Here is a 24836-nt window from a genome sequence, read left to right as displayed (position 1 = left end):
GTAAATCTCCAAATGACAGTTAGAGTTGTTATGACTATAAATAAAACCAACAAAATTCAAATATATATATATATATATATATATATATATATATATATATATATATATATATATATATAATGTACAAGAATCAATTTATAGAAAACATACTTGTATGATGATTACACAGAAAATATAATCACGAAAGTGTACAGATTGAGGTCTGCTTTGTAGTGTCTTAAGACAGCAGTTTCCCTGGTATGGACCTGTCAAGAGGATACAACAATTAATCCAAGAAGTGATCTTGAATCTGACGAAATTTCTATGTTCCCTTCGTCTTCAGGAAGAACGAATTTGAAAGAGAATTTTGTGGTGTAAAAATGATTTCTGTAACCCCTCACAGATGAATGAAAACATGTATTTATAGGTATTAGTTATGACAGTTAGAAACTGTCAAAACCGAAAATAACTGTTAAAACCTATCATTCAGTAATTACGAATTTAATAAAAACAAATAATAAAAATTAATTTCGTAATTAAAAATTATTTAATTAATCAAGAATACCCCAAATGAGTCCAAACCCAAGGCCCATCTTTTGATCGAAAATATTCTCTTGATATTAGCCCATTTTAAGTCTAATTAGGCTAGTCCAACACCACAACTCAAACCCAATATGAGTAACCGATTACTTGATCCATTTGATTAAATGAATGACACAACATATAAAGTGGGTGAAAGTTTTTTCTTCCACCAATATAAGATAAGTCGCACATTGTAATTTTTGTAAAGCAAAGTTCCAACAAAAGTTCCCAAACACTATGTATATGGTGAGGATGTTAAATGGGAAGAACATGAATCAGTTAAGGGTGACGTAGTCCTGATGTTTGTGTTTGTAGCAGAATTGATTTTTTTTAATTTGTTATTATTTTATATAGATAGAAAGATAAATAAAAATAAAGAATAGAAATATAGTTGATTTTTATAAGTATAATGAGTTAATTAGATAAACAAGAATAAAATAATTATAAAAAGCAAAAATAAGAAAAAGATAAAATAAAAGTAAAACGGTTATTTTATTTTGTAATGAAACCACGAGGTAAAGAGTAAAACTGTAAAACCGTAAAAGACAATCTCCCCGAGAAAAATTGTTTAAGTACTGTGTCAGTGGGAGTGACACGAATCTCCATCTCTCCGACATTAATTCCCTTCGTGCTCATTCACTTCCCTTGTTTAGATCGCCCCCTGGATTCAAATCCCTACTCTCATTTTCACTCCACTACACAAATCGCATCCATAAATCATTAAATCTTGTGCCAAAATCCATATACCCCTTCAAGAAATGGGCGGATTCCCTTTATCCCCATCAGCCCTGGATTCGAAATCAGGGAAGCTCATACTGTTGGTTCTTCTAGTAATGACTGCGTCTTTCTATACCGGAACTTTTTTCGGCCGCAATTCTTCAAATTCTCCATCAATACAATCCCTATCTTCTTCAGAAACAATAGGTACTACCCTTTTAAGTTCTCAATCAACTATGGTTTTTGCTTAATTTTGAATTGCGTAAGGTTCCGTTTGCAAATTTTAGTTCTTTAGCTGCTTTTGTGGATCTGTTTTTTGGGAATATTACATCAAATCCTACCCATTTACACATAAACGCTTAAAACGTGACTTCACTTTGATTTATCTTTGTGTAGATTGTAGAATGTAGATCTTAATAATCTACAATATATTTGCATCACTGATCAATCTTTATACTTGCAGATGCTCTTACTTTTAGTAACAAGGTTACTCTCACTCACCGTAAGTCGCCCATTATAATTCCAGAATCCGGGATGAACATATGCCCTGTAGAATACAATGAGTATATTCCTTGTCATAATCCTTCTTATATAAAAGAATTAACACCAAGTTTAGATCTTTCCAAGCGAGAAGATTTGGAAAGACATTGCCCTCCATTAGAACGACGTTTATTTTGCTTAATACCTCCACCACAAGATTACAAGATTCCAGTGAAATGGCCAACAAGTCGAGACTACGTATGGAGAAGCAACGTGAATCATACACGTCTTTCTCAAGTAAAAGGTGGCCAAAATTGGGTGCATGAAAAGGATCAACTATGGTGGTTTCCAGGTGGTGGGACCCATTTTAAACATGGAGCTAGTGAATACATTCAAAGATTAGGAAATATGACAACCAATGAAACAGGTGATCTTCGTGCTAGTGGGGTATATCAGGTTCTTGATGTTGGTTGTGGAGTTGCTAGCTTTTCTGCATATCTTCTTCCTTTAAATATACAAACCATGTCATTTGCTCCCAAAGATGGCCATGAAAATCAAATCCAGTTTGCTTTAGAACGTGGGATTGGTGCTATGATTTCAGCTTTAGCTACAAAACAGCTTCCATATCCAAGTCATTCCTTTGAAATGGTTCATTGTTCAAGATGTCGTGTTGATTGGCATGAAAATGGTATGTTTTGTATTGTATCCAAAAAGTTTGTACTTCAAATGATTTTGATTGGATAGTTCATAGTTCATATATAGTTTTTAGATATAGTTAATTAATCTATATAGATATTAATTTGTTGATTATTTTTGTTGTTTGTGTAGATGGCATTCTACTAAAAGAAATAAATCGACTTCTTCGACCAAATGGATATTTTGTGTATTCAGCTCCTCCAGCTTACAGAAAAGACAAAGATTATCCTATTATCTGGGATAAGTTAGTGAAGATAACTTCCGGAATGTGCTGGAAGCTTATTGCTAAGAAAGTTCAAACAGCAATATGGATAAAGGAAGTTGATCAATCATGCCTTCAGCACAATGTAGAGGAGAAAATTATAAATATATGTGATGATTCTGTAGATGATAACAATAAGCCTTCATGGAAAACACCATTGAGGAATTGTGTTTCATTGGGCCCCACTTCAGATCCTCAAAAACTCCCTCCTATACCACAACGTTATTCGGTGTATTCAGAAAGTCTTGATAATTTAGGTTTCACACAAGAGAAGTTTCTTTCAGACACCCTTTATTGGCATGATCAAGTTCGTGAGTATTGGAGGTTGATGAATGTTGATGATACTTCAATTAGAAATGTAATGGACATGAATGCCCTTTATGGTGGATTTGCAGTTGCTTTTAGTACTTGGCCTGTTTGGGTAATGAATGTAGTTCCTTCAACAATGAATAATACTTTATCAGCCGTTTATGAACGTGGTCTTATAGGTGCTTTTCATGATTGGTGAGTTGAAGTTGCAAAAACTTTATCTATCGTTCTATCATTCTATGATTCTATCTCTATCTGTATCTTTATCTCTATCTACATGTTTTTTTGAATGATTTATTTGTGATTTTTTGCCACGTGTAGGTGTGAGCCATTTTCATCATATCCAAGAACATATGATTTGTTGCATTCAAGCTATCTCTTTTCTCACTATGGAAACCATCAAGATGGTTGCTTATTGGAAGATGTGATGCTAGAGATGGATCGTTTGATAAGACCTCAGGTATTACTTGAAAAATTCACAAGGTTCATTTCATATGATGTAACAAATTTAAACTTGTTTTCTACAGGGTTTTATTATTATCAGAGATGATGAATCCATTATATCTAGAATAAGAGATATTGCTCCCAAGTTCCTATGGGAAGTTAATTTGCATAAACTCGAAAATCAACAAAAGCAATTAGAATCCGTGTTAATTTGCCAAAAGAAGTTCTGGACAATCATCTAATTTAACATTCACATGTTTGAATTCTCAAATTCAACGATTAGAATTTTCATAAACTTGTTTAAATTATTGTAGATATTTGTTTATGTCTTCTGTAAATTCTTGATGTTCTTTCTTAACCAAAGGATATAGACACCTGCTAATGTTAATCATGAGTTTCAGAGGGTTGATAGTCGATTAGGGTTTGACAATGTGCATGAAGTTTTGGAATGGGAAAACTGTTTGATCTGTGTACTAGCGTAGCGTGTATAATCATTTGGTAGTGATTGGTATCATGGAATCGGGAAAAACTGGAATCATTTATTAGATTGCAGTGAAAGAAACACCATTTGATTTGATTTATCCAACGCAATAAAACTTACCATTAGTTTAAGGAATATGATTCCTTAATCTAATATATTAATTTTGGTTCTTTAGACTTTAGGATTTTCCTCATCCAATGTAAGATTTTGGGGTCTTAGAATATCACTTAACTTGGATAATTTCTAGGATCGTAATTGCAATCACTTTTCAAAATCTGTAATTTTGACCCTTATGTGTGGGGTATAAGGAAATCCGATTTGGGATAAACCAAGAAATGCAATTTTGAAAATCAGACCACTTCCAAAATCCTAACACAGAAATATACCTTATTGTTTTGTGTTTTGTAGAGATATTGCTGGTTTGTGTTCTGCAGAGATATAAAGAACAAAATATAAAATATGATTCCCTTAATCTAATTTATAAATTTGTTGTTTTGCTGTGTTGGAGGCCAAATAACACAATATTGTTGGTATCATTGTGTTGGACTTCATTTTGTGGTTCAAAGTTTTGTGATGGTGCTAGTGTAACTTTGAGAATACAATGTCGGTCTAAGAACATCATGAGGATCTTCAAAATGCAGTCGTTAGGCGAATGTTAAGGTAGGTCTGTCAAATCAGGTCGTCGTGTTGTGTTTTTGTCTAAAACGACACAACATGACACAACTAGGTTTTTTGTAACACGAAAACGACACGACATGATGTCGTGTTTTTTTTTTCCACTAAGGCTGCGTTTGGCGTGTCACAGCTAGCTGATAAGCTAGCTTATTTTTCGAGTTTTTTTATGTTGTCGTGTTTGGTAAACCAAAAAGTAGTTACTTAGACTAACTTTTAAGGAGCTTTTTAAAAAAAATTCAAATACACTCCTTAATTAATTATAGAAATACATACTCCTACATGTCCTTTTATGTAATTTTATATATTTCAGCTAGTTTTACCAAACGTTATTTTTTATTAGCTAGCTTTTCAGCTATCAGCTAATTTTTAATTAACAACTAGTTTTTCAGCTATCAGCTAGCTTTTCAGCTAGCACGCCAAACATATACGAAAACGAACCAATTAAAAAACGACAACACGCCATGAAAAATATAATATTACATAACTATTATTTTATTTTATTCATATTTAATTATATATAACACGATAAAAACGACAAACACGACAAACATATGCTCAATCGTGTCAATTTCGTATGGATTTGAAAACACGAACACGACACGACATCGTGTTTTTTATACTTGACACGAACACGACACGAAAATGAATTCGAATTTTGATTTCGTCCCGATTTCGTTTCGCGTCGTGTATTTTTGTCGTGTCGTGTCATAAATTGACACCCCTAAGTTAAGGGCCTTGCATGATGACATGAAATAGTTCGCGAATTAAATGGAATAGTTGAAGTCGCGAGTGTGCCGGCTCCACTACTAGAAGAGCGAATTAGATTGACTGAAAAATTCCATGAACTTATACGAATGTCACATGAAATTGTTTGATTTTTTCTATGGGTCGATATGATCCATACTTTGCAATTCATAGACGGGTTCCAACATGTCCCATACATGTATCGTTCTTGTCAAATTTAAAATTTAATGTGGTTAAATTATGTACTCCCTCCGTCCCAAAATTATTGTCCACAGACAAAAAACACACAGATTAAGAAAAGCAATCATTAGTTTTGTCTTTTTGAGTAAAATGACCCTCTTGCCCTTTTTTAAAACAATGGAAAATGTGTATTTGTAATTTTTGATGTTTACTTTATTAAATGTTAAGGGTAATATGGTAAAAATGTATATCTACTTTTGGTAGTGGATAATAATTTTGGGACAAACTAAAATAGTAAGGTGGACAATAAAATTGGGACGGAGGGAGTAACATTTTGATGTATTTATGGTAGGACATCATATATATATATATATATATATATATATATATATATATATATATATATATATATATATTCAATTGAGAAAAAAAAAGGGTTGAGAATGGGGGAATCATTCTCAGCCAATCATTTAATTTTGCCGCAAAATCCTTCATTGTACCGGCGGAAATGGGAAACGAATGTACATGTGTTTTCCAACATAACATAATTCCTTAAACTATGCTAGTCATTACCTTAATATATACAAAACATAGTTTTTTTCGTTTTTTTAATTTTTATAAGCTATTTTTATCAAAAAATGATTTTAAATATACCAAAATTCATGATTTTTTATTCTCTACAAATAGACATCCATATTGATATAGTTTTAAGATAAAATAAAAAATTTATTTTTTTTATATTTTCAGCTATCGTTATTCATAAGTGAATAAAAATGAATCAGGTTTTTACTACAGTACATTCGTTATTCAGTTATGAATAAAAACTATGATTAAATTTTTTTTTTTTTACAATTTAAGTATCATTCATATATGAATATAGCATATAATAAACATAGTATATTCATATTTAAATATTAGACGATATATTCACTTATGAATATTACATAGTATATTCACTTGTGAATATTAGATGGTATATTCACTTATGAATATTAGATAATATTTTCATATCTGAATATTACATAGTATTACATGGTATATCACATGTGAATATTACATAGTATATTCATTTGTGAATATTATATGATATATTCACTTATGAATATTACACAGTATATTCACATATGAATATTACAATGTATTTTCACAAATATATATAATTTTTATATGTTATTCACATATGAATAACATACAGACTTGCATATTTGTTTTTTTGTTTTAATAATCATATACTGAGAAAACATATTCATATATGAATATAACGTGGTAATTTAGTTCATGCATTTCATCAAACAGTTGGAGTGCATCCAATTTAACTTTTTTTAAAAATGTTAAAAACATGATATTTTGACCATTTAAATCTTACAAAAGAGTAGATTGATAGAGAATTATATGAAATCTTTAAAAAAAAACGATTTGATATTTTTCTAACCTCAGTTTCAAGTTTTATTTGATAATCGATGTTGAATGAATGATATGAAGTGGATTTTTGTTGATTATCGATGATGTTGATCTAATAACACTGGGAGTATAATTAATCATAGATGTTGAAGATCTGATCGTATTCAAGCATAATTGAAGGTTGAATTAAAAGAACCAAAAACGAATTTTTGTTGTTAACTGTTGAATCGTGTTGATTATTGACGAAGATCGATGATTATTAGCACTGGATGATGTTGATGATGGTTTAATTGAAGAAATCTGAATGATTGTTGAAAGTTAGAGAAAAAATTTGGATGATGAACGATGAATGGGTTTGAACTACAGATACGTATTTGAGATCGAAAGTTGTTCTCATATTTACAAGTTTGTCACCGTGTCTTTTTATGCTTGAATAAAATGAGTGGCTGAGAATGATTCCCCCATTCTCAATCTTTTTTATTTTCTCAATTGAACCCACCTCTCTTTCTCTCTCTCTCTCTCTCTCTCTATATATATATATATATATATATATATATATATATATATATATATATATATATATATATATATGTTCAGATTAATTTGAGACCATTCTAATTTTGTGAGACCGTGAGACCAAATCTAAAAATAATTTTAAAATGCAAAATAAATGGAAAAATCCTAAAATTCTTTTTTTAAATATTATTTTCGGAACTTGAATTAACTAAAAAAAATAAAAATAAAAATAAATAAAAAAATCCCGTTTTTATTGAAAAATACATGAAATATTCTAATAGAATATTACACTGTACATACTCTAAAAAATAATTTTAAAATGCAAAATAAATGGAAAAATTTAAAAATTCTTTTTTTAAATATTATTTTCGGAACTTGAATTAACTAAAAAAAATAAAAAAAATCCCGTTTTTTTTTTGAAAAATACGTGAAATATTCTAATAGAATATTACACTGTACATATTCTAAAAAATAATTTTAAAATGCAAAATAAATAGAAAAATCCAAAAATTCTTTTTTTAAATACTATTTTCGGAACTTGAATTAACTAAAAAAAAATAAAATAAATAAAAAAATGTATCTCACGGTCTCACAAAATTAGGCCGTCTCACATGAACCTAACCCTATATATATATATATATATATATATATATATATATATATATATATATATATATATATATATATATATATATATATATATATATATATATATATATATATATATATATATAAGGGAGAGAACCATTATTAATGGTTCTCCAATGAACCAATTTTTTTTTTCAAGTTTTAGAGTTTATTTTTATAAAAAAAAATTATAAATATTTAAATTCATAACTTAACATTGTGAATGCTTACATATTTTTCGGATTCACCAATTCAGATTCACATTGTGAATCTGTATAGATTCACACTGTGAATTTAACGAAAAAAAAGTAAATTTTAATCAAGTTTGATAAGGATAAATTGAATTTCTATATCTTTTTTTCATATAAAAAATAAGTTTTAAAAGTTGAAAAAAGATTGGTTTTTTGTTCCTTGGTTAATAATGGTTTTCATGCATTTTAGACCATATTATTTTTGTGAGAACGTGAGACGCAATCTAAAAATAAATAAAAAGAAAAATCCGAAAAAAAAAATTTAATTATTATTTTTGTAATTTTCTTTATCTAAAAAAATTACCATTTTTTTTGAAAAATATGTGAAATATTTTAATAGAGTATTAAACTGTAAATATTCCAAAATGATTTTTAGAATGTTAGAATATTCTATTATTCTACTAGATTTGTCAAATATGTAGAATATTCTAATATTCTACTACAATATTTCACAAATATTTAAAAAAAACGGTATTTTTTTTTGATAAAAAAGTGATGAAAATAGTATTTTTTTTAAACATTTTTGTGATTTAAAATGTTTATTAATTAAATTTACAACATATTCAAACAACATAAAAACACTTTTGCTTCTAGGCCTGCTTGTAAATGCCATATAACACCCATATTAATGAAATAAACTTGTTATTACATGCATTACATTAAAATAAGTAAAAAATTGAAATTTTATTTATATATACTTACAATGAATGTAAATATATAAACTCACATAAAATTTAAAAGATTATTTCAAGTATCATTGAATCCTAATCTAGTTACAACCAACAAAAAAAAGTAACAAATTAGTTTCCCTTACTCCAATTTCCTACTCATTTCAATTCCTAAAAAAGCGTTACACAAAACAAATTGGCAGGTCATTTGAAGCTTTAGACATGATAAATAACAAAAAAATAACCTTAGAAGTACATCAAATTCTTAGACGCTTTTAATTGCTTCCTTCCAACCTGGACTTGAGCTAAATAAGTTTAAATAATAATAAAAAAAGTTTATCCTACAAAGACAATATATCCAATCAACTTTTATAAGAAAATATAATCAGTCATTACCTATAAAGAATAATGAGAAGATACAGAAAAATAAAAAACTGAAACGCTAAATAGCCAGTTCACTATCATAAAAAATTAAAGTTACAAAAACACAATTCAACCAAATGTCATGTTAATAGTTTTGTTGTATCAGGGAAGATTAAAGTTGATCACCATGAAATCGAGATATGGTTGGATGCTCAAGGATAAAATCATAAAGATCTACTCTCCCAAACATGTAAGCCCCCTTTCTCATACCTAGCTAATGACAAACAAATATAACCCAACAAAATCATAGATTGAAGCAACTACAAAATTCTAACTTATTTCTTTATGCATATAGATAGATGAGAATGAGACAAAAGCATAATCTAATTACATAGGTCTATCAAACTCGCCATTACAATTTGATCTAAATTGCAATCCCTAATCCAACAACAAAATCAATGTTGTTACCTTCCAGATTCCAACCCACACACACATTTTTGATGAAATCAGATCAGACATAATTAGCGATCATCATCAAATTAGGGTTTACACACCTTTTTGCATGAGACTCCACCAGAAAATGGAAGTGGTTTCATCAAAATCTCCGTATTCTTCAAAACTGTTCGTCCTTTGGTTCTATAGAAGCTTATGTAAAAAAAATCAATTTCTTGGGGTGTAGAGAAATAATCAAGAAATGACAAAAAAACATTAAAAAAAACAGAATTATCACTTACACCCGGTTCCAGAGTTGTAGCAAAGAAAAGAAGAGAAGAGAAAAGAAGGTAAGGAGAGAAAAGAAGAGAAAGAAAGGAAAAGAAATTTGTCTATTGTGTTCCTGAGTTGGAGAGAAGTGAAAGAAAAGTTAAACATTTTGTTCTTTCTCTCCAAATCCTTCCAAATCGGAAGGAAAGTTAGAAGGGAAAGTGATCATTCAATTTCCTTCCAATTCCTTCTTTTAATGAAACCCGAAAACACCAAATTCTTTTACTTTCCTCTCACTTCCACCCATTTCCTTTTATTTTTCTCTCCTTAAATTGAACTCGGGAATAGGGTGTTATTTTTGTAAATTGACAAGGGGTCGATGCAAATTTTGAATGAAATGAGAATGATGAAATGAAAAGGATATTTGGGGATATAAGTCTTCTTGACCTCAAATTTCTCCTCAAATGACGGCTAAACATAGGATTGAAATAAGGAAAAGAGCTAGGTCAAAATAATAACCCCTTAATAACACGGATGATATGAGATTGATTGACTCCTTCAATGTTTGACCGAATAAGATCTGATTTGTCACTTATACATAAAGTTGTTGTATATGATGTTTTAAGGGTTGTACCTTTTAAAATTCAACATTTAAGGCTAAATGTTTATTAAGGTATAAAAATATATAGTTTTATTTTGAAGCCAAACTATAAATTAATCATTTATATACAATTATTTAATTTTCATACAAAAACTAACTTTTCATTTACGTTCCACATACCTTCAAACGGTATAAAGACCTTAGATACACATTACATTTTGGGATAATACCATTACATGATTAACTTTAAACAACGTCAACATAACCAAACCACTAAACCTTGTTATACAAATAAATATAAGAGAAAATTGCAAATTTAACAAAATATACTAATTACTTTGTGGAAAATAGCCAAAAAAAAAAAACCAAAATTGTATTTTTAGCCACTAAAATCGCAGATGGATATAAGTCATCTGTGATTTTGCCTTTCCCATCTGCGAACGTACAAGTGCCTAAAGCATATATGTGCTTTAGGCACTTGTACGTTCACAGATGGAACAGTACATCTGCGATTTTTTGTAGTCCATCTTCGATTTCGTGGGATGCACTATAAAAACGTTTTTTTCCTTCATTTTCACTCTTTTTTGGAGAAACTCTCTCTCTCTCTCTCTCTCTCTCTGCGATTTCCTCAGAATTATCATGGACGATTTCTTCAACAATCCCGAAAATATGGTAGGATCTTAACTCATTTTGTGTTTTAATCAACATTTATCAAGTGTATGTTTTGTTTATTTAGGATTTATTCTATTAGTTTTTGAAAAAAAAAAAAAACTATATTGTGTGTTATTGGGTAGTTGTGTCGTATTTGATAGATAGAGTAGTATTTATTAGTAGCCTTGAAGTTTTGATGCTATTTGGCTAGTGGGTGTATGAATGTATAAGTATACAATGCGTAAAGTGTGCATTGAGTTGTTGTACATATGGTAAATTTTTGTTAATAAGTTTAGTGAAATAAGTTTTTTTAATGAGATAATTCTTATTATTGATTGGTGTGGTATTACATTTGCATAGTTTTAGTTTAAATGCAGTTTAGTTTTTTAAATTAGTGTTTATTTACTTGTCGTTACTATGAAAATATGGTTACATATTTTTAGTCTATATGTTGATTTATGCATTGTTATGGTTGTAATTTGAATGTTGGTTATTTATTCCATTTAATATCCGGATATTTTTTAAAGAAAATAGTTGTAATTTGAATGTTGGTTTATTTATTTCATTTAATATCCATATATTTTTAAAGAAAATAATTGGTTACAATATGGTTATATATTTTTAGTCTACACGTTGGTTTACGCATCGTTAATATGTTGTTTTTCAGCATGATTATATAAATTTAAATGTTAAAATTGTTGTCACCCTAAAAGGATCATGGTGCAAAATTTGGGAAGTATTGGAGGTGTTACATGGTGCACGACACAAAAGTTTTAGACATAGTGTATTTTGTTACTTGTTAGGTGTCCCTCATTTACAAGGGGACGAATTGATATTCCATAAAATGTTTCTTCATCAGCTATGGCCGGACGTTGTAGTATCCCCAGATGGCATAAAACGATTATATTTTAGATTGGGGGATACAAAAATAGTTTATGGTCTGGAAGAGTTTTGTTTGATAACCGGTTTAATTTTGGTGTGTATCCCAAAATGATTGGGAAAAAAATCTTAGAAAAAAAAAGTTAGTAGTCAAAAAAGATGTTATTGCAGGAACGTCTATTTCCGAACCATACAAATAGTTCGATGAAAATTTGTCCCTTGAAAAGTTTTATTTTAAATCATCCTTTCTTAGAAGCTACGGACGATGATGCATTTAGAGTGTGTCTTATATACGTTTTGTACGAAGGATTTCTGGGAAAAGAAATAAATGACTGGGTGCCTCAAGACTGTTTTTTTTTTTGCCGAGAATTTGGATGTGTGGAACAAGTATTTTTTGTCTAGTTTGAAAGTTTCACATTATTAATGTGGGTAAATTACATCATTCGTCCCTCGTGTATATGTCCAAACACACGTTTAGTCCTTATTTTCAAAAATTAACTCGGATTGTCCCTGTATTTGTTTTTTCTTGCACACTTGGTCCCTATTGACATGAAATGACTATATTGCCCTTACTAATTTCTTTTTATGTTTTTTTAATTTATTTATATTACCCTTAATTCATTTATATAATTATTTTAATTATTAAATTAGTAGGTCTCACCCTCTTTTATCACTCCTCCCTCATCTTCCCCTCTCTCTCTCTCTTGAACCAGTCCTTCATTTGTAGTCGGAGCTTCAACACCACCGACCATTTGCAGCAATCCAACAACCATCTTCGGAAATCACCACCACTAGTGAAAAATACCTGATATCAAAATTAATTTTGAGATCCCAAGTCATCATAAAACACACACACTCGTTTGGAAATCATTTTGACAAATCCCAGAAAAACATATGAAGTTCTTGAGTTCCGAATTCAAGAATATTAACACAATGCTTCAAGAAATCCTTGAAAACGTTTTTACAAATATCATAAATCGTTTATAAAAATTATGAAAAATCAATCATCTATATCTATAACGCATTCCCATCGATCCACTAGATCTATAAACTCATGCCTAGAAAATTATTTGAAGAAATTACAGAAATCGTTTAGGAGAGTAAACCTACAAAAAAACCCTAGAACTCATGAACAAGAACACGAGGTTCATCCATGGCAGATCTAGAACACAAAGTTTTGATGTTTGATTTTGTTTTCTAATTGGGGGTTGTGTGTAGCTTAAGTTCTGGGTTTTGATTTTTGGGACATACAATGATGGATTAAAGAAAGAGGGGGGGGGGGGGGGGACGGTTGTATTTATCTGCCATGGATGTACGAGTGAAGTCAAGAACATCACCGAAAATGATGGTGATTTCAGGATGATGGTTTGTATCTTGAGATGTTTTTCGTTTCCATTATTCGTCTTTCATGTTGTATATAAGCTTCAGAATACATATTAGCATAGGTAAGTGGTTTCCAATTAATTCTAGTGGCAAACCACTGGTTTCCGATGGTGTTGGGAGGTGTTGGTAAGCTAAGACGATGATACAATAGTTTCTCTTAGATGAGTACATGATATGAGAACAGAGACTAAAAAGGGTGGTGGGACTATTTACCTTTTTAAATAAAAAAATAATAAATAAGTTAGAAAAAGAATAAGTAAGGATAAATGAAAAATAAATACACTAAAGGCATTATGGTCATTTTAGATCTAGCATTGACTACATTTGCAACAAAAACGCATATCAGGGATGATGCATGCAAGTTTGAAGCAAACGAGGGACGGTCCGAGTTAATTTTTGAAAATAGTGACTAAACATGCGTTTGGACATATACATGAGGGACGATCGGTGTAATTTACCCTATTAATGTTAATGTATTATAATTATTTTTTATTTTTTGACGATTTTGCTTGGGGTAGCTATCTGTCGGAGTTTACCTATGATGTCCTTGAGGATACGTGGAACAAGATAGATATATATTTTTCACTACCGGAGCGTCGCCAAACTTTTAAATATTTATTTTGTAAGATGTTATTGCTATGTTAGTTATTTTAACTTTTATTACTATAATTGTGAAACTTGTAGATATGACTATATGAGATGCTTCCAGCTGTTCGTGCTTGTGGATTTGCGTTACGAAAAAACAGAGACAGACCTAGGATCAAACGATGGAGTGGTATCAAAAAATTGAAATGGGTTAATGTGAACAAGATTTTTTACATGCCAAAGGTTTTTAAATATTATTTTAATTTTTAAAAATTCATGATTGCATTTTTAATATGTTAAATTGTTTTAGGAGGGATTGCGACCAAGACATAGCATGTCACCAAATGATGATGAGATGACGACTTCTTATTATATGTCATGTCAAAAGTATGTATATGGTGAACAAAATTCAGTTCCATCCCCAGTACGAGACCATTTTAGGAGACAAGACGAATCTTCGTCTAGTATCTCTTCTAGTGGTCACTCTCACGGTAGATGTGGACATAGTGGGAAACCAAGCTTAGAGGAGGTGTTGAAATGGCTACATGCACTCGGGCAACAGGTGTTTATGAACCGCGAACCTACTAAGGTGTTTGTAGAAGAAGTGGATAATGAAAGCATATGGAACAACATTACTTTTGAGAAACTTGCTGAATTCCAAACAAATTTTGGTGAAAAGGTTAGTGACACCTTACATTTATGATATAATATGTTAACAAGTTTGTAAATTTTTGTTAATATTTTATAGCTGAAAATGTAGGTTTTAGATGATGAGGTGATGAATAAAAATAATGCCAATGATAATGTTTTGGTGATATTGAAGACGGGAAGGTTATTATATATATATATATATATATATATTACAAATACGATTTAAATTGTTAAATGTTAAGGCACCTTTTGTTAATATTTAAAATGTTTTTATGTAGGAGTTGGACGAGAGGATACACAAAGCGGGGTGAAGTACGAATCAATTCGATGATCATGTGTTCGCTTTTGATGATAATGAATATGAACAGGTTGCTATACTTACATTTATTTTATTGTTTGTTAATAGATTCATAAATTTTTTTATTAATGATTATATCTTATTAATTTAGGTGTTAGAGGAAGAGGTAATAATTATAGAAACCGTAAATCATTTTGATGATCATGTTTTTTATGGCAATAAAGTTACACCCGATAGACCTAGGCTTCGAAATCCATCAAAGTATAGGTGTACTCCTTACGCCGACGTGTTCATTGAATTTAAAAGCTTATATCCTTATTTTAAGTTTTTATGTGAATGCATGATACCATAATGATTTAAATCATTATAATATTGTTTTAGTTGCACACGACACAAAAGCAAAAGCGAAGACCAAAAAAGAAGGTTGATGCCAAATCAACAACCCCCTTTCCTCCTCCAGCATTCGATGTTGCTCATGACTTCTCGGTTTTGCGCCTGCAACCTTATGTAGAGGCGGTGAGGTTGCTTTAATTTTTTTTTCATGCATGTAACGTGGAGCACCGTTTGTACAATTTGGTATTAGATAGAGAGTTTTGGAGTGCGTTGTTTGGGCGTACACATAACGGATGGTTGGATGAAGCGGTAACTATCTTTTATTTTATTATTGTAATTGTTTTTTATTTATTAATTAATAACAAAAGTATCATAACTTTCACAGCATCTGACGATTTGGATTAGACTATTGATGGAGAGACGATTTGATAGTGATCGGTATACAATAATGTCTCCAAATTTTTTTGCTTTCCATGTTCTCAAGGATGGTTTTGATTGGAGGGCATTTATGTCTGGTATTGCTACATACCCCAACTTCATGGTTCCTTGGTGGAATGTGGATACGGTAAAGTGCTATTTATTTTTTGAAATTAATTTCATTATTGTCGTTTTGTTTTTGTATCGTGCTATGTAAACATAATTATTATTTTAAATTTTGTATAGGTCCTAATGCCGATTCATTCATTTCCTAATCACTGGTAATTTGGGGAACTACGGTTGGAGTCAATGGAAGTCCATCTATATGACAGTCTCGGTAGTAGTACTTACAAAAATTTCGAGTCTGATGGAACCCTTAGCAAATTTGCGGCTCAGGTGGCAGATCATTTAGACAAGATAAACTACTGGGCACAGAGGAACATCCCAAGGATTCCATTGGATATGATATTCATTTTGGAAACAAATGTTCCCCAACAAAGTGGTGAGTTGGGAGATTGCAGGGTTTTCGTTTGTATGTTTATGGAACAATTAGTTTCAGACCAACCAATACGTGAACTTATTGACCAAAAAATTGCAACTTTAGAGTTTTGTCAAAGGATGCCAAAAATTTATTGGGGATCGTGTGTTGGTCCTATGTAGTTGGATTATATATATATATATATATATATATATATATATATATATATATATATATATATATATATATATGTAAATGAATGTTGGATTTGATTATCAAGCGTTAAATAATAATTACTTCATACGTAATGTAGTAATAACTTCAATAGTTAAAACATAACAACGACTCCACCATTTTTTTAACGTTACAACTTCAAAACTTTAACCATAACAACAAATACACTATCTTACCGACGTTACAACTTCAAACTTATCAAAATTTTAAAAAGCTTACAACTTGTAAACAATAATTGCCAAAAACAACACCCAACTACAAACCAAGGCTATATTTAACTTCTTATTTTCTGATTGGAAGTGTTTATTAGACTTAGCTACCTTAGCTATTACCATAGAAGATTGGTCCTTCTCTTCATCAACCCAATTGATAAACCCACATTTTGGTCCCAGTAATTTAAAGATAGACAAGAAGAATAGTTGTCATATAAATATGAGGGCGTAAATCAAGGAACTAAAGATCATGATACCATATATGGGCAAGCGTAAATTAATCTTCCTGGGTTTTTAGCTGTACCCGATATCCTAATGATACGTTCACCTCCGCAATTGTAGTATACCATTCGCCTGATTTATTTGATCAAATATGACTGACTTCACATATAATTTTCATTGAGTGAATATTACCCATTTATACAAGAATTTTTATTACAGACAAGTACACTGCATTGTATTGTCAATCAATAAAGTTTGACTATGAAATCAACTGGTTTGACTATGAATCCAAAAAGTTGAACTATGAACTGAAGACAAGTACAATGTCTTGTCTTGTCGATGAGTGAAGTTTGACTATGAAATCATCTGGTTTGACTATGAATCCAAAAAGTTGAACTATGAATTGAAGACAAATACAATGTCTTGTCTTGTCGATCAGTGAAATTTGACTATGAAATCATCTGGGTTGACTATGAATCCAAAAAGTTGAACTATGAAGTGCAGACAAGCACAAACTTGTATATAATTATAATTTGATTCGTGTGATTATTGTAAAACACTTTCATTGCTTATGAAAATAAGTACTTACACCGAAAGAAACTTTTCTCACCTACCAATATTCTTGCATAATTTTGAAAGAACAAATTGTAATACTTTCACAACCATCAAGAAAACAGATACCAACTGTTTTCAATTCTATTTCGTGGCTTTAAGTTGCGTGGTATAACATCTTTATTTTATTGAGTTAATTAATAGTTGTAGGTAATGTACCCAGTTTAGATTTTGCTTGTCACTAATATAAGTATGTTTTTTTATGCAGATCCGTACCTTCCTTAGGTGTATGATACCATTAATATATGTGGGTTATTTACCCCTACTTGGCAACTATCTGACAACAATGTACTTTGCGGTGGCTTTGGACGGAAACCATGAACCCCTACTCTTAGCAGTTGGTTTGGGAACCTTAGAGTGTAAGGAATCTTGGGAATGGTTCATGATGAAGTTAAAAGAATGTTTAGGTGACGATACAGAGGTTGGTTTCATAAGCAACCTATGTGATAAAATAGACTTTGCCGTTGAGAGAGTCTACCCAGATTCGTATCATGGGTATTGTCCTAAAGATATAGCTCGAAAAATACGAGATTCTGTCGGACATAATGATATGGAAGTCGAAACGTTGTTTTGGAAGTCATGCAATGCATATAGTGTTCATGATTTTTACTTGTGTTTGGAAAGCTTGCAAAGTGCATGTAGGAATCCACCTTTCAGCACCTTGCTTAGGAGTCCAATTTTCTGGCTTAACAATATAGCAATTTCAAAATGGGCACGAGCATTTTTCCCTAAAGTATGTTACAATGTTAAATTGATTGATATTACTGAAATGGTGAAAAATATATCCACCTCCACACATGAGTTACCTATACCAACGATAATTGAGTTAATCAATAAGTCGATACAATCGGCGTATGATGAACAGGATGAAATTGTAGGTAACTTTATACTTATAGTTTGTTTTTTATTGTGTTATTATTTACAAATTAACAAATATTGCAGGGAGGATTTCTGTTGGTGTGACCCCTTATGCTGAGAATAAGGTTCAAAAGCGTGTGAACAAGTCTTATAATTGGGAGGCAAGACATATTTATGGGGATACATTTTGAAGTCAATGACAATTTCGACACCAGGAAAGTACAACTTGAACATAGGGTATGTAGTTGTGGGAAATGGCAAAAAAGTGGTATACCATGTGGGCACGCTATAGCATCTCTAAGAACCCGTACGTCTAAAGCCATTCACGAAATGGTTGATTATAAGTTGATTGTTGCCGTGTATCGAGATGCATTCGGATCTGAGAGGGTGAATTCTATACCATCACATGTGTACTGGGAAATACCAAATGAAAGGGTGTTCCTGCTACCTCCCAAATAGAAGTAGTTATTCATGTACCACGTTTGCATTTTATGTCCTATTATGTAGTAGTTATTCATGTACGCCGTTGCATTTCATGTCCTATTATGTACTAGTTATGGCTTAATGTTTTAATGAAATGACTATGGATGTGTTTTCTTAGTTCATGTTTAATCATCATTACGGAAAAAACATACATTAAACGAGTAAAAAAAACACACGTACAAAAACAAAGAACATAACTAACGAACATTCTACATCTAATCTTATTTAACTAACATGCATATTAAAAGTCAGGGACAATTTTCAAAGATTCCATGCCTCCCCATGTGTAAACTCCCTACCATTAGATTTGAAACAATATAGTTCCATAGCCACCTGTATGAGAATGTCTTCATCCATATTCGCATGTTTATTATCCAGCTCGTTGTAAATACGTTGAAAATGCTTGACCTTTTTTTCAAATCCAGAAACATGGCTTTGACATCTCTTCTTCTTTGATATTGAGTACGCCCCGTTTGATGGTGAAACAAATGACAGACACGAGACCAAAATGATCCAATGTGAACTTCTGGCGGACCTGGTGGAAAATCCTCCTCTACAGTTATGATTTAAGCTTGAACCAAAGCGACCTCCTCTTTGTTGCTCCATCTAAGTGGTACAAGTGAGTCCATAGTTACAAGGTAAAATTGTAATGTGATACAATTAAAATGGATATGAATAATTATTTATAGTGGCCTCCTATTGTAACTGAAACTATGTTGTCAAGTCAAACAATCTTCTTTTCTGTTGTCAGCTAGTGCAATGGCTTGTCAACTCAAATAGTCATTTCTTCTGTTGTCAACAGGTACACTGAGTTCTTCACTTAAGTTTGACTATGAAAAATTATTTATAGTTGCCCCTTAAGTGTTTGACTAACTCTTCTTTCTCTCTCTTTCTTTCTCTCTCTCTCTCTCTATCATATTTTCTTCTAACATCACCCATTACCACATTTATGAGTGGTACAATGCTTGTAAAGGCTTTTGTGTTAGTCATGATTGAGTTTTGCAATGTGTGGGATGATTAAAATGAACGAAATACTTATATTTCTTCTCTAGCTTTTTTGCTTGGATGAAAATCTCCTCTTTCAAACTCTTTTCTTTCTAAATTGTTAGCTAAAAAATAAAAAAGAATACAACCTTCTCCTAAACATCAAATGTGTTCTTGGTTGTTCAAGATTAAGTGGTTGTATTAACAAGAGTTGAGCTAGTATTCTTCAAGTATCTGAGCTAGTTGGTGGACTATCTTTAAAGGGTCTTTACTTTGAGTCCTAGCAAACTTCATCAATAATCAACCATGACAACAAAGGTTTTTTTTTTATCTTATCCTTTTATGGTTGTTAAAATAAAATTATGCATATACATGTATTTTGACCTTGTTATGGATTTTATGTTGTTCAAGTTTTAATCATAGTCTTCCGTTGCAAAAAAGTCAAAAGTTTTATGTTTTAAACTCGATCTAACACCATGTTTCTATCGATATCCAGTCTAGTATTTAACATAAAGAATAATAAATAGCAGACAAAACTGCAAAAATGGTCCCTATGGTATGTATTTTTTTGGCTTTTTGGTCCTTTTGGCCATGTTTCTTTGTGGAAATGGTCCCGTTAAACTTAAAATGACTAATGTACCCTTTTAATTTGTTTTTCTCATTTTCTTAAACATTTTATCTTTTATTTTAATATTAATGGAATAAAAAATAAAGTGTGGCCCACCCTACCTCTCTCTTTCTCTCTCCAGACCCCACCGGAAAAATCAATTTGTAGATCTAGAGAAGAATGATGTGAGGGAGGTCATTAGAAAAATCAATTTCATGACCTTGAGCTCCTTTCTCCTCTGCCACTTGAGCTCGAACGTATTCATTAGTTTGTAATCCTCCAATGGCCTAGGTTCAATTAACAATCCCATCTTCATCTTCATGTTTTTTTTCCTATTTACTGGAAGAACAATGGCTGCATATTTTCGTTTATCTAAATCAGTATCCATGCTAGTGATATCATCTTCAACGAGGCCTTTCATCTTCAAGAATTGACCTCCCAGCCCAGATTTTTTGTTGGCATCTCGCATACTTTCCTCAACTATCAGACTCCACACCAGACCCATTTCGAAAGGAACCCACACACCATACCCATTTGGAAGTTGATTACTTCCATATTCCTTCTTTGCTTTTGGAGAATCGATCTGTCAAGAAGAGCAGGAATTTAAACAAGAACCTCCAATCACGTTGCTATCTCTTCCATTCTTTTCCTTTTAAAAGCGTGGGTACCCAGTGAAATCGGTTTGTATCGGGTTAGGTAAGATCGATGAAATTAGTTTGAAATTCTCTTTATCTCTCCACAGACACCACCGGTGTCAAGATGCATATATCATCGGTTTGTAATCAGGGTTTTCTAGAGGTTTGTAATCAGGGTTTTCTAGAGGTTGATTTGTGACTACAATATGAGTTTTGGACACTCCTCGGAGTTCTTGGAGGAACTAACGACAATGGCCACAAGGAGCTGCAAACACGGTTATATTCAATAGTTTAGGACTATCGCCGTGCGTAGCGAGATTGGTGATAAGGAACTATTCAACGTGGATGGAATGGTGGAGGGGAAGACAGGGAACTCGATGTTGCCACTAAAAAATACCTGACCATCGGAGCTTAATCCGACGACCCCAACGTCGAGTTTCGAAACGGGTGTAACGAGATCTTGAGCAGATTTAACGAGCGATAGGAGGATTTGAAGAGAGAGAGAGAGGGCCCCACTTTATTTTTTATTACATTAATATTTAAATAAAGGATAAAATAATTAAGAAGATGAACAAACAAATTAAGAGGGAATATTAGTAATTTTAAGTTTAATGGGACCATTTCCATATAAAAACATGGCCAAAAGGACCATGAAGCCAAAAACATCAAGGTTTGGACGAAAACTCTAAAAAAATGCATACAACAGGGACCATTTTTGCAATTCTGTTTAAATAGAGTAAAATTACACATGGTCCCTATGGTTTGGGGTAATTTGCACGTTTGGTCTGTAACTTATTTTTTTAACTCGGAAGGTCCTTATTGTTTGTTTTTGTTGCATGCTTGGTCCCCGTCTTACTTAAAAAGATTATTTTGCCCTTGATTTTTTAATATATTTAAATAAAATGAGGTAGGTAAGGTAAGGCAAGGTGAGGTGGAAATAGGGTTGAGGTGTGTTTATTTAAATAAATTAAAAAATCAATGGCAAAATAATATTTTTAAGTAAGATAGGGACCAAACGCGCAACAAAAACAAATAATAGGGATATTCCGAGTTAAAAAGTAAAATTAGAGACCAAACGTGCAAATTACCCCAAACAATACAATAGGGCCATTAAGGCAAGGTGAGGTGGAAATAGGGTTGAGGTGTGTTTATTTAAATAAATTAAAAAATCAATGGCAAAATAGTATTTTTAAGTAAGACATGGACCAAACGCGCAACAAAAACAAATAATAGGGATATTCCGAGTTAAAAAGTAAAATTAGAGACCAAACGTGCAAATTACCCCAAACAATTAAATAGGGCCATTTTGTGACTCTAACCTTTAATATATATTTAAGTGTCTTGTCTTCAATCTAAATAAGTTTAGCATTCACAAAACTGATGATGTTATTGTCTATAAGTTTATGGATTTCCTCTATGAAAATAAGAAGAGTTTTTTTTTTTATACAAATTTATTTATTTAATATGATGAGAAGACAAAGACCATGAACATACAAGGTCTTTTGGAAACTTAAGAAACCATCAACACTCGAAATTTCAAAGAATGAATCTATCATGCATGGATATGAAAGAAATTCCAAAGAGTATATATACACCCCTTGTCTCTAAAAGTATCAATGAAAACAAGTTGGTAGTTGAAACTCTAGACTCATAGAAAGAAGTTAAAAATATCTTAGATTAAATTTTAATTATGATGACCTTTAAGATATGACATGCCAAGTTGCCTTACTAGTCAAACGAATCAACAGCTTTAACGCTAAAGCCAATATATATATATATATATATATATATATATATATATATATATATATATATATATATATATATATATATATATATATATATATATATATATATATATATATATAAATGAAAGTTTTTTTCCACGTTGACATTTGTCATTTTGTGGTATTTTCGAAATAAATATTATCCACTTGTCAATTTTTGATTTATTTCAATTATTAAAATTAAATTCATATATATTATATATGTAAAGTATTAAATATCATATATATGATATTAAATTTGCAATAAATACGTTTCTTTTTCTCTTATTTTAAAATCATACATTAAAAAAGATTTTTTGTTTACACTTTAATGTTTAATAATTTTTTAAATCAACCCGTGTAATATACGGGTCTCACACCTAGTGTGTGTGTGTGTCTATATATATATATATATATATATATATATATATATATATATATATATATATAAAGAGAGAGAGAAAGAGAGAGTGAGTGAAAAAACAAAAGGTTGAGAATGAGGGAATTATTCTCAGCCACATATTTGTTTTGCCGCAAAACACTTAGGCCTACCGACGGAAATGGATAATGGATATATACATGTGTTTTCCAACAAAACATGTTTGCTTAATCTATGTCAATCATCACCTTAATATACACAAAACATGTATATATATATATATATATATATATATATATATATATATATTGTTTTTTTAGAAAGCTATTTTTATCAAAAGTTATTTTAAATATATCAAAATTCACAATTTTTTATTCTCTATAAATAGTCATCCATATTGATATAGTTTTAAGATAAAATAATTTTTTTAGAGTTTTAGCTCTCGTTATTCATAAATAAATAAAAATCGATTAAATTTTTATTACAGTATATTCGTTATTCATTTATGAATAAAACGTATGTTTAACTTTTTTACAGTTTAAGTATCATTCATATATAAATATAACACGTAATAAAAGTTTTTTACCTAAAATATTTTTTTTACATCATCTTTCGTCAAATGTTATATTTATATATGAATAAAATATGTATTAATATTCGTCATATATTATATTCATATATAAATAAAAAATTTATCAGATTTTTGTTATAGTTCATTTGTTATTCGAATATTAATAAGTAGTATGTTAATAAAAGACGACATATTTTAAAATTTTGAACTACTTATTCATATATGAATAACAAATGAACCGTAACAAAATTATGATAAATGTGTTTTTCATATATGAATATAACTTGTGAGGAAGACTAATACGCTTTTTATTCATATGTAATTATAACATGTGACGAGAGCTAATATAAACTGTAAAGAGTTTATATATGTTATATTTATATATGAATGATATTTAAACTCTAAAAAACTTAATCATACTTTTTATTCATAAGTAAATAACGAATGTACTGTAGTAAAAATCTGATCTATTTTTATTCACTTATAAATAACAAGAGCTGAAACTATAAAAAGAATGAAAATTTTATTTTATTTTAAAACTATATCAATATGGATATCTATTTATAGAGAATAAAAAATTATGAATTTTGATGTATTTAAAATCATTTTTTGATAAAAATAGTTTCTTAAAAATTAAAAAACGAAAAAAATTAAGTTTTTGTATATATATTAAGGTAATGATTAACATAATTTATGGAAACATGTTTCTTTGGAAAACATGTATTCCTTTCTCATTTACGCCGGTATTTTTGAGGCTTTTACGACAAAAATAAAGAGAAAATACCGGCAATAGTAAAAAAATTGGGGGTATTTTCAAAATTTAGACATGAAAATGGACATTTTCGGGTATAGACATGCATTCCGCGGAGGTAGCTCCGCGGAATCGCAAAATCGTAAATAAATTAATGTATTAAAAAAAA

General features: G+C 30.5%; 1 protein-coding gene across 1 annotated transcript; it reads left to right on the top strand.

The window, feature by feature from the left end:
- Window positions 1-1152: 1152 nt before the first annotated feature.
- On the top strand, window positions 1153-3936 carry LOC145055049 (putative methyltransferase PMT6). The gene is made up of 5 exons (XM_079003331.1): window positions 1153-1485; window positions 1742-2446; window positions 2587-3220; window positions 3347-3485; window positions 3553-3936. Exons 1-5 carry the CDS (start codon window positions 1320-1322, stop codon window positions 3709-3711), a joined length of 1803 nt encoding a protein of 600 aa, XP_078859457.1. The 5' UTR covers window positions 1153-1319; the 3' UTR covers window positions 3712-3936.
- The last annotated feature ends 20900 nt before the right edge of the window (window positions 3937-24836 follow it).

Source organism: Lactuca serriola, chromosome 5, assembly GCF_051521515.1.
Source record: "Lactuca serriola cultivar US96UC23 chromosome 5, Lser_US96UC23_V15, whole genome shotgun sequence".
In the NCBI taxonomy this organism is placed as follows: domain Eukaryota; kingdom Viridiplantae; phylum Streptophyta; class Magnoliopsida; order Asterales; family Asteraceae; genus Lactuca; species Lactuca serriola.
Note: the sequence above shows the minus strand (reverse complement) of the source record. Positions and strands in the feature narration are given on the sequence as shown.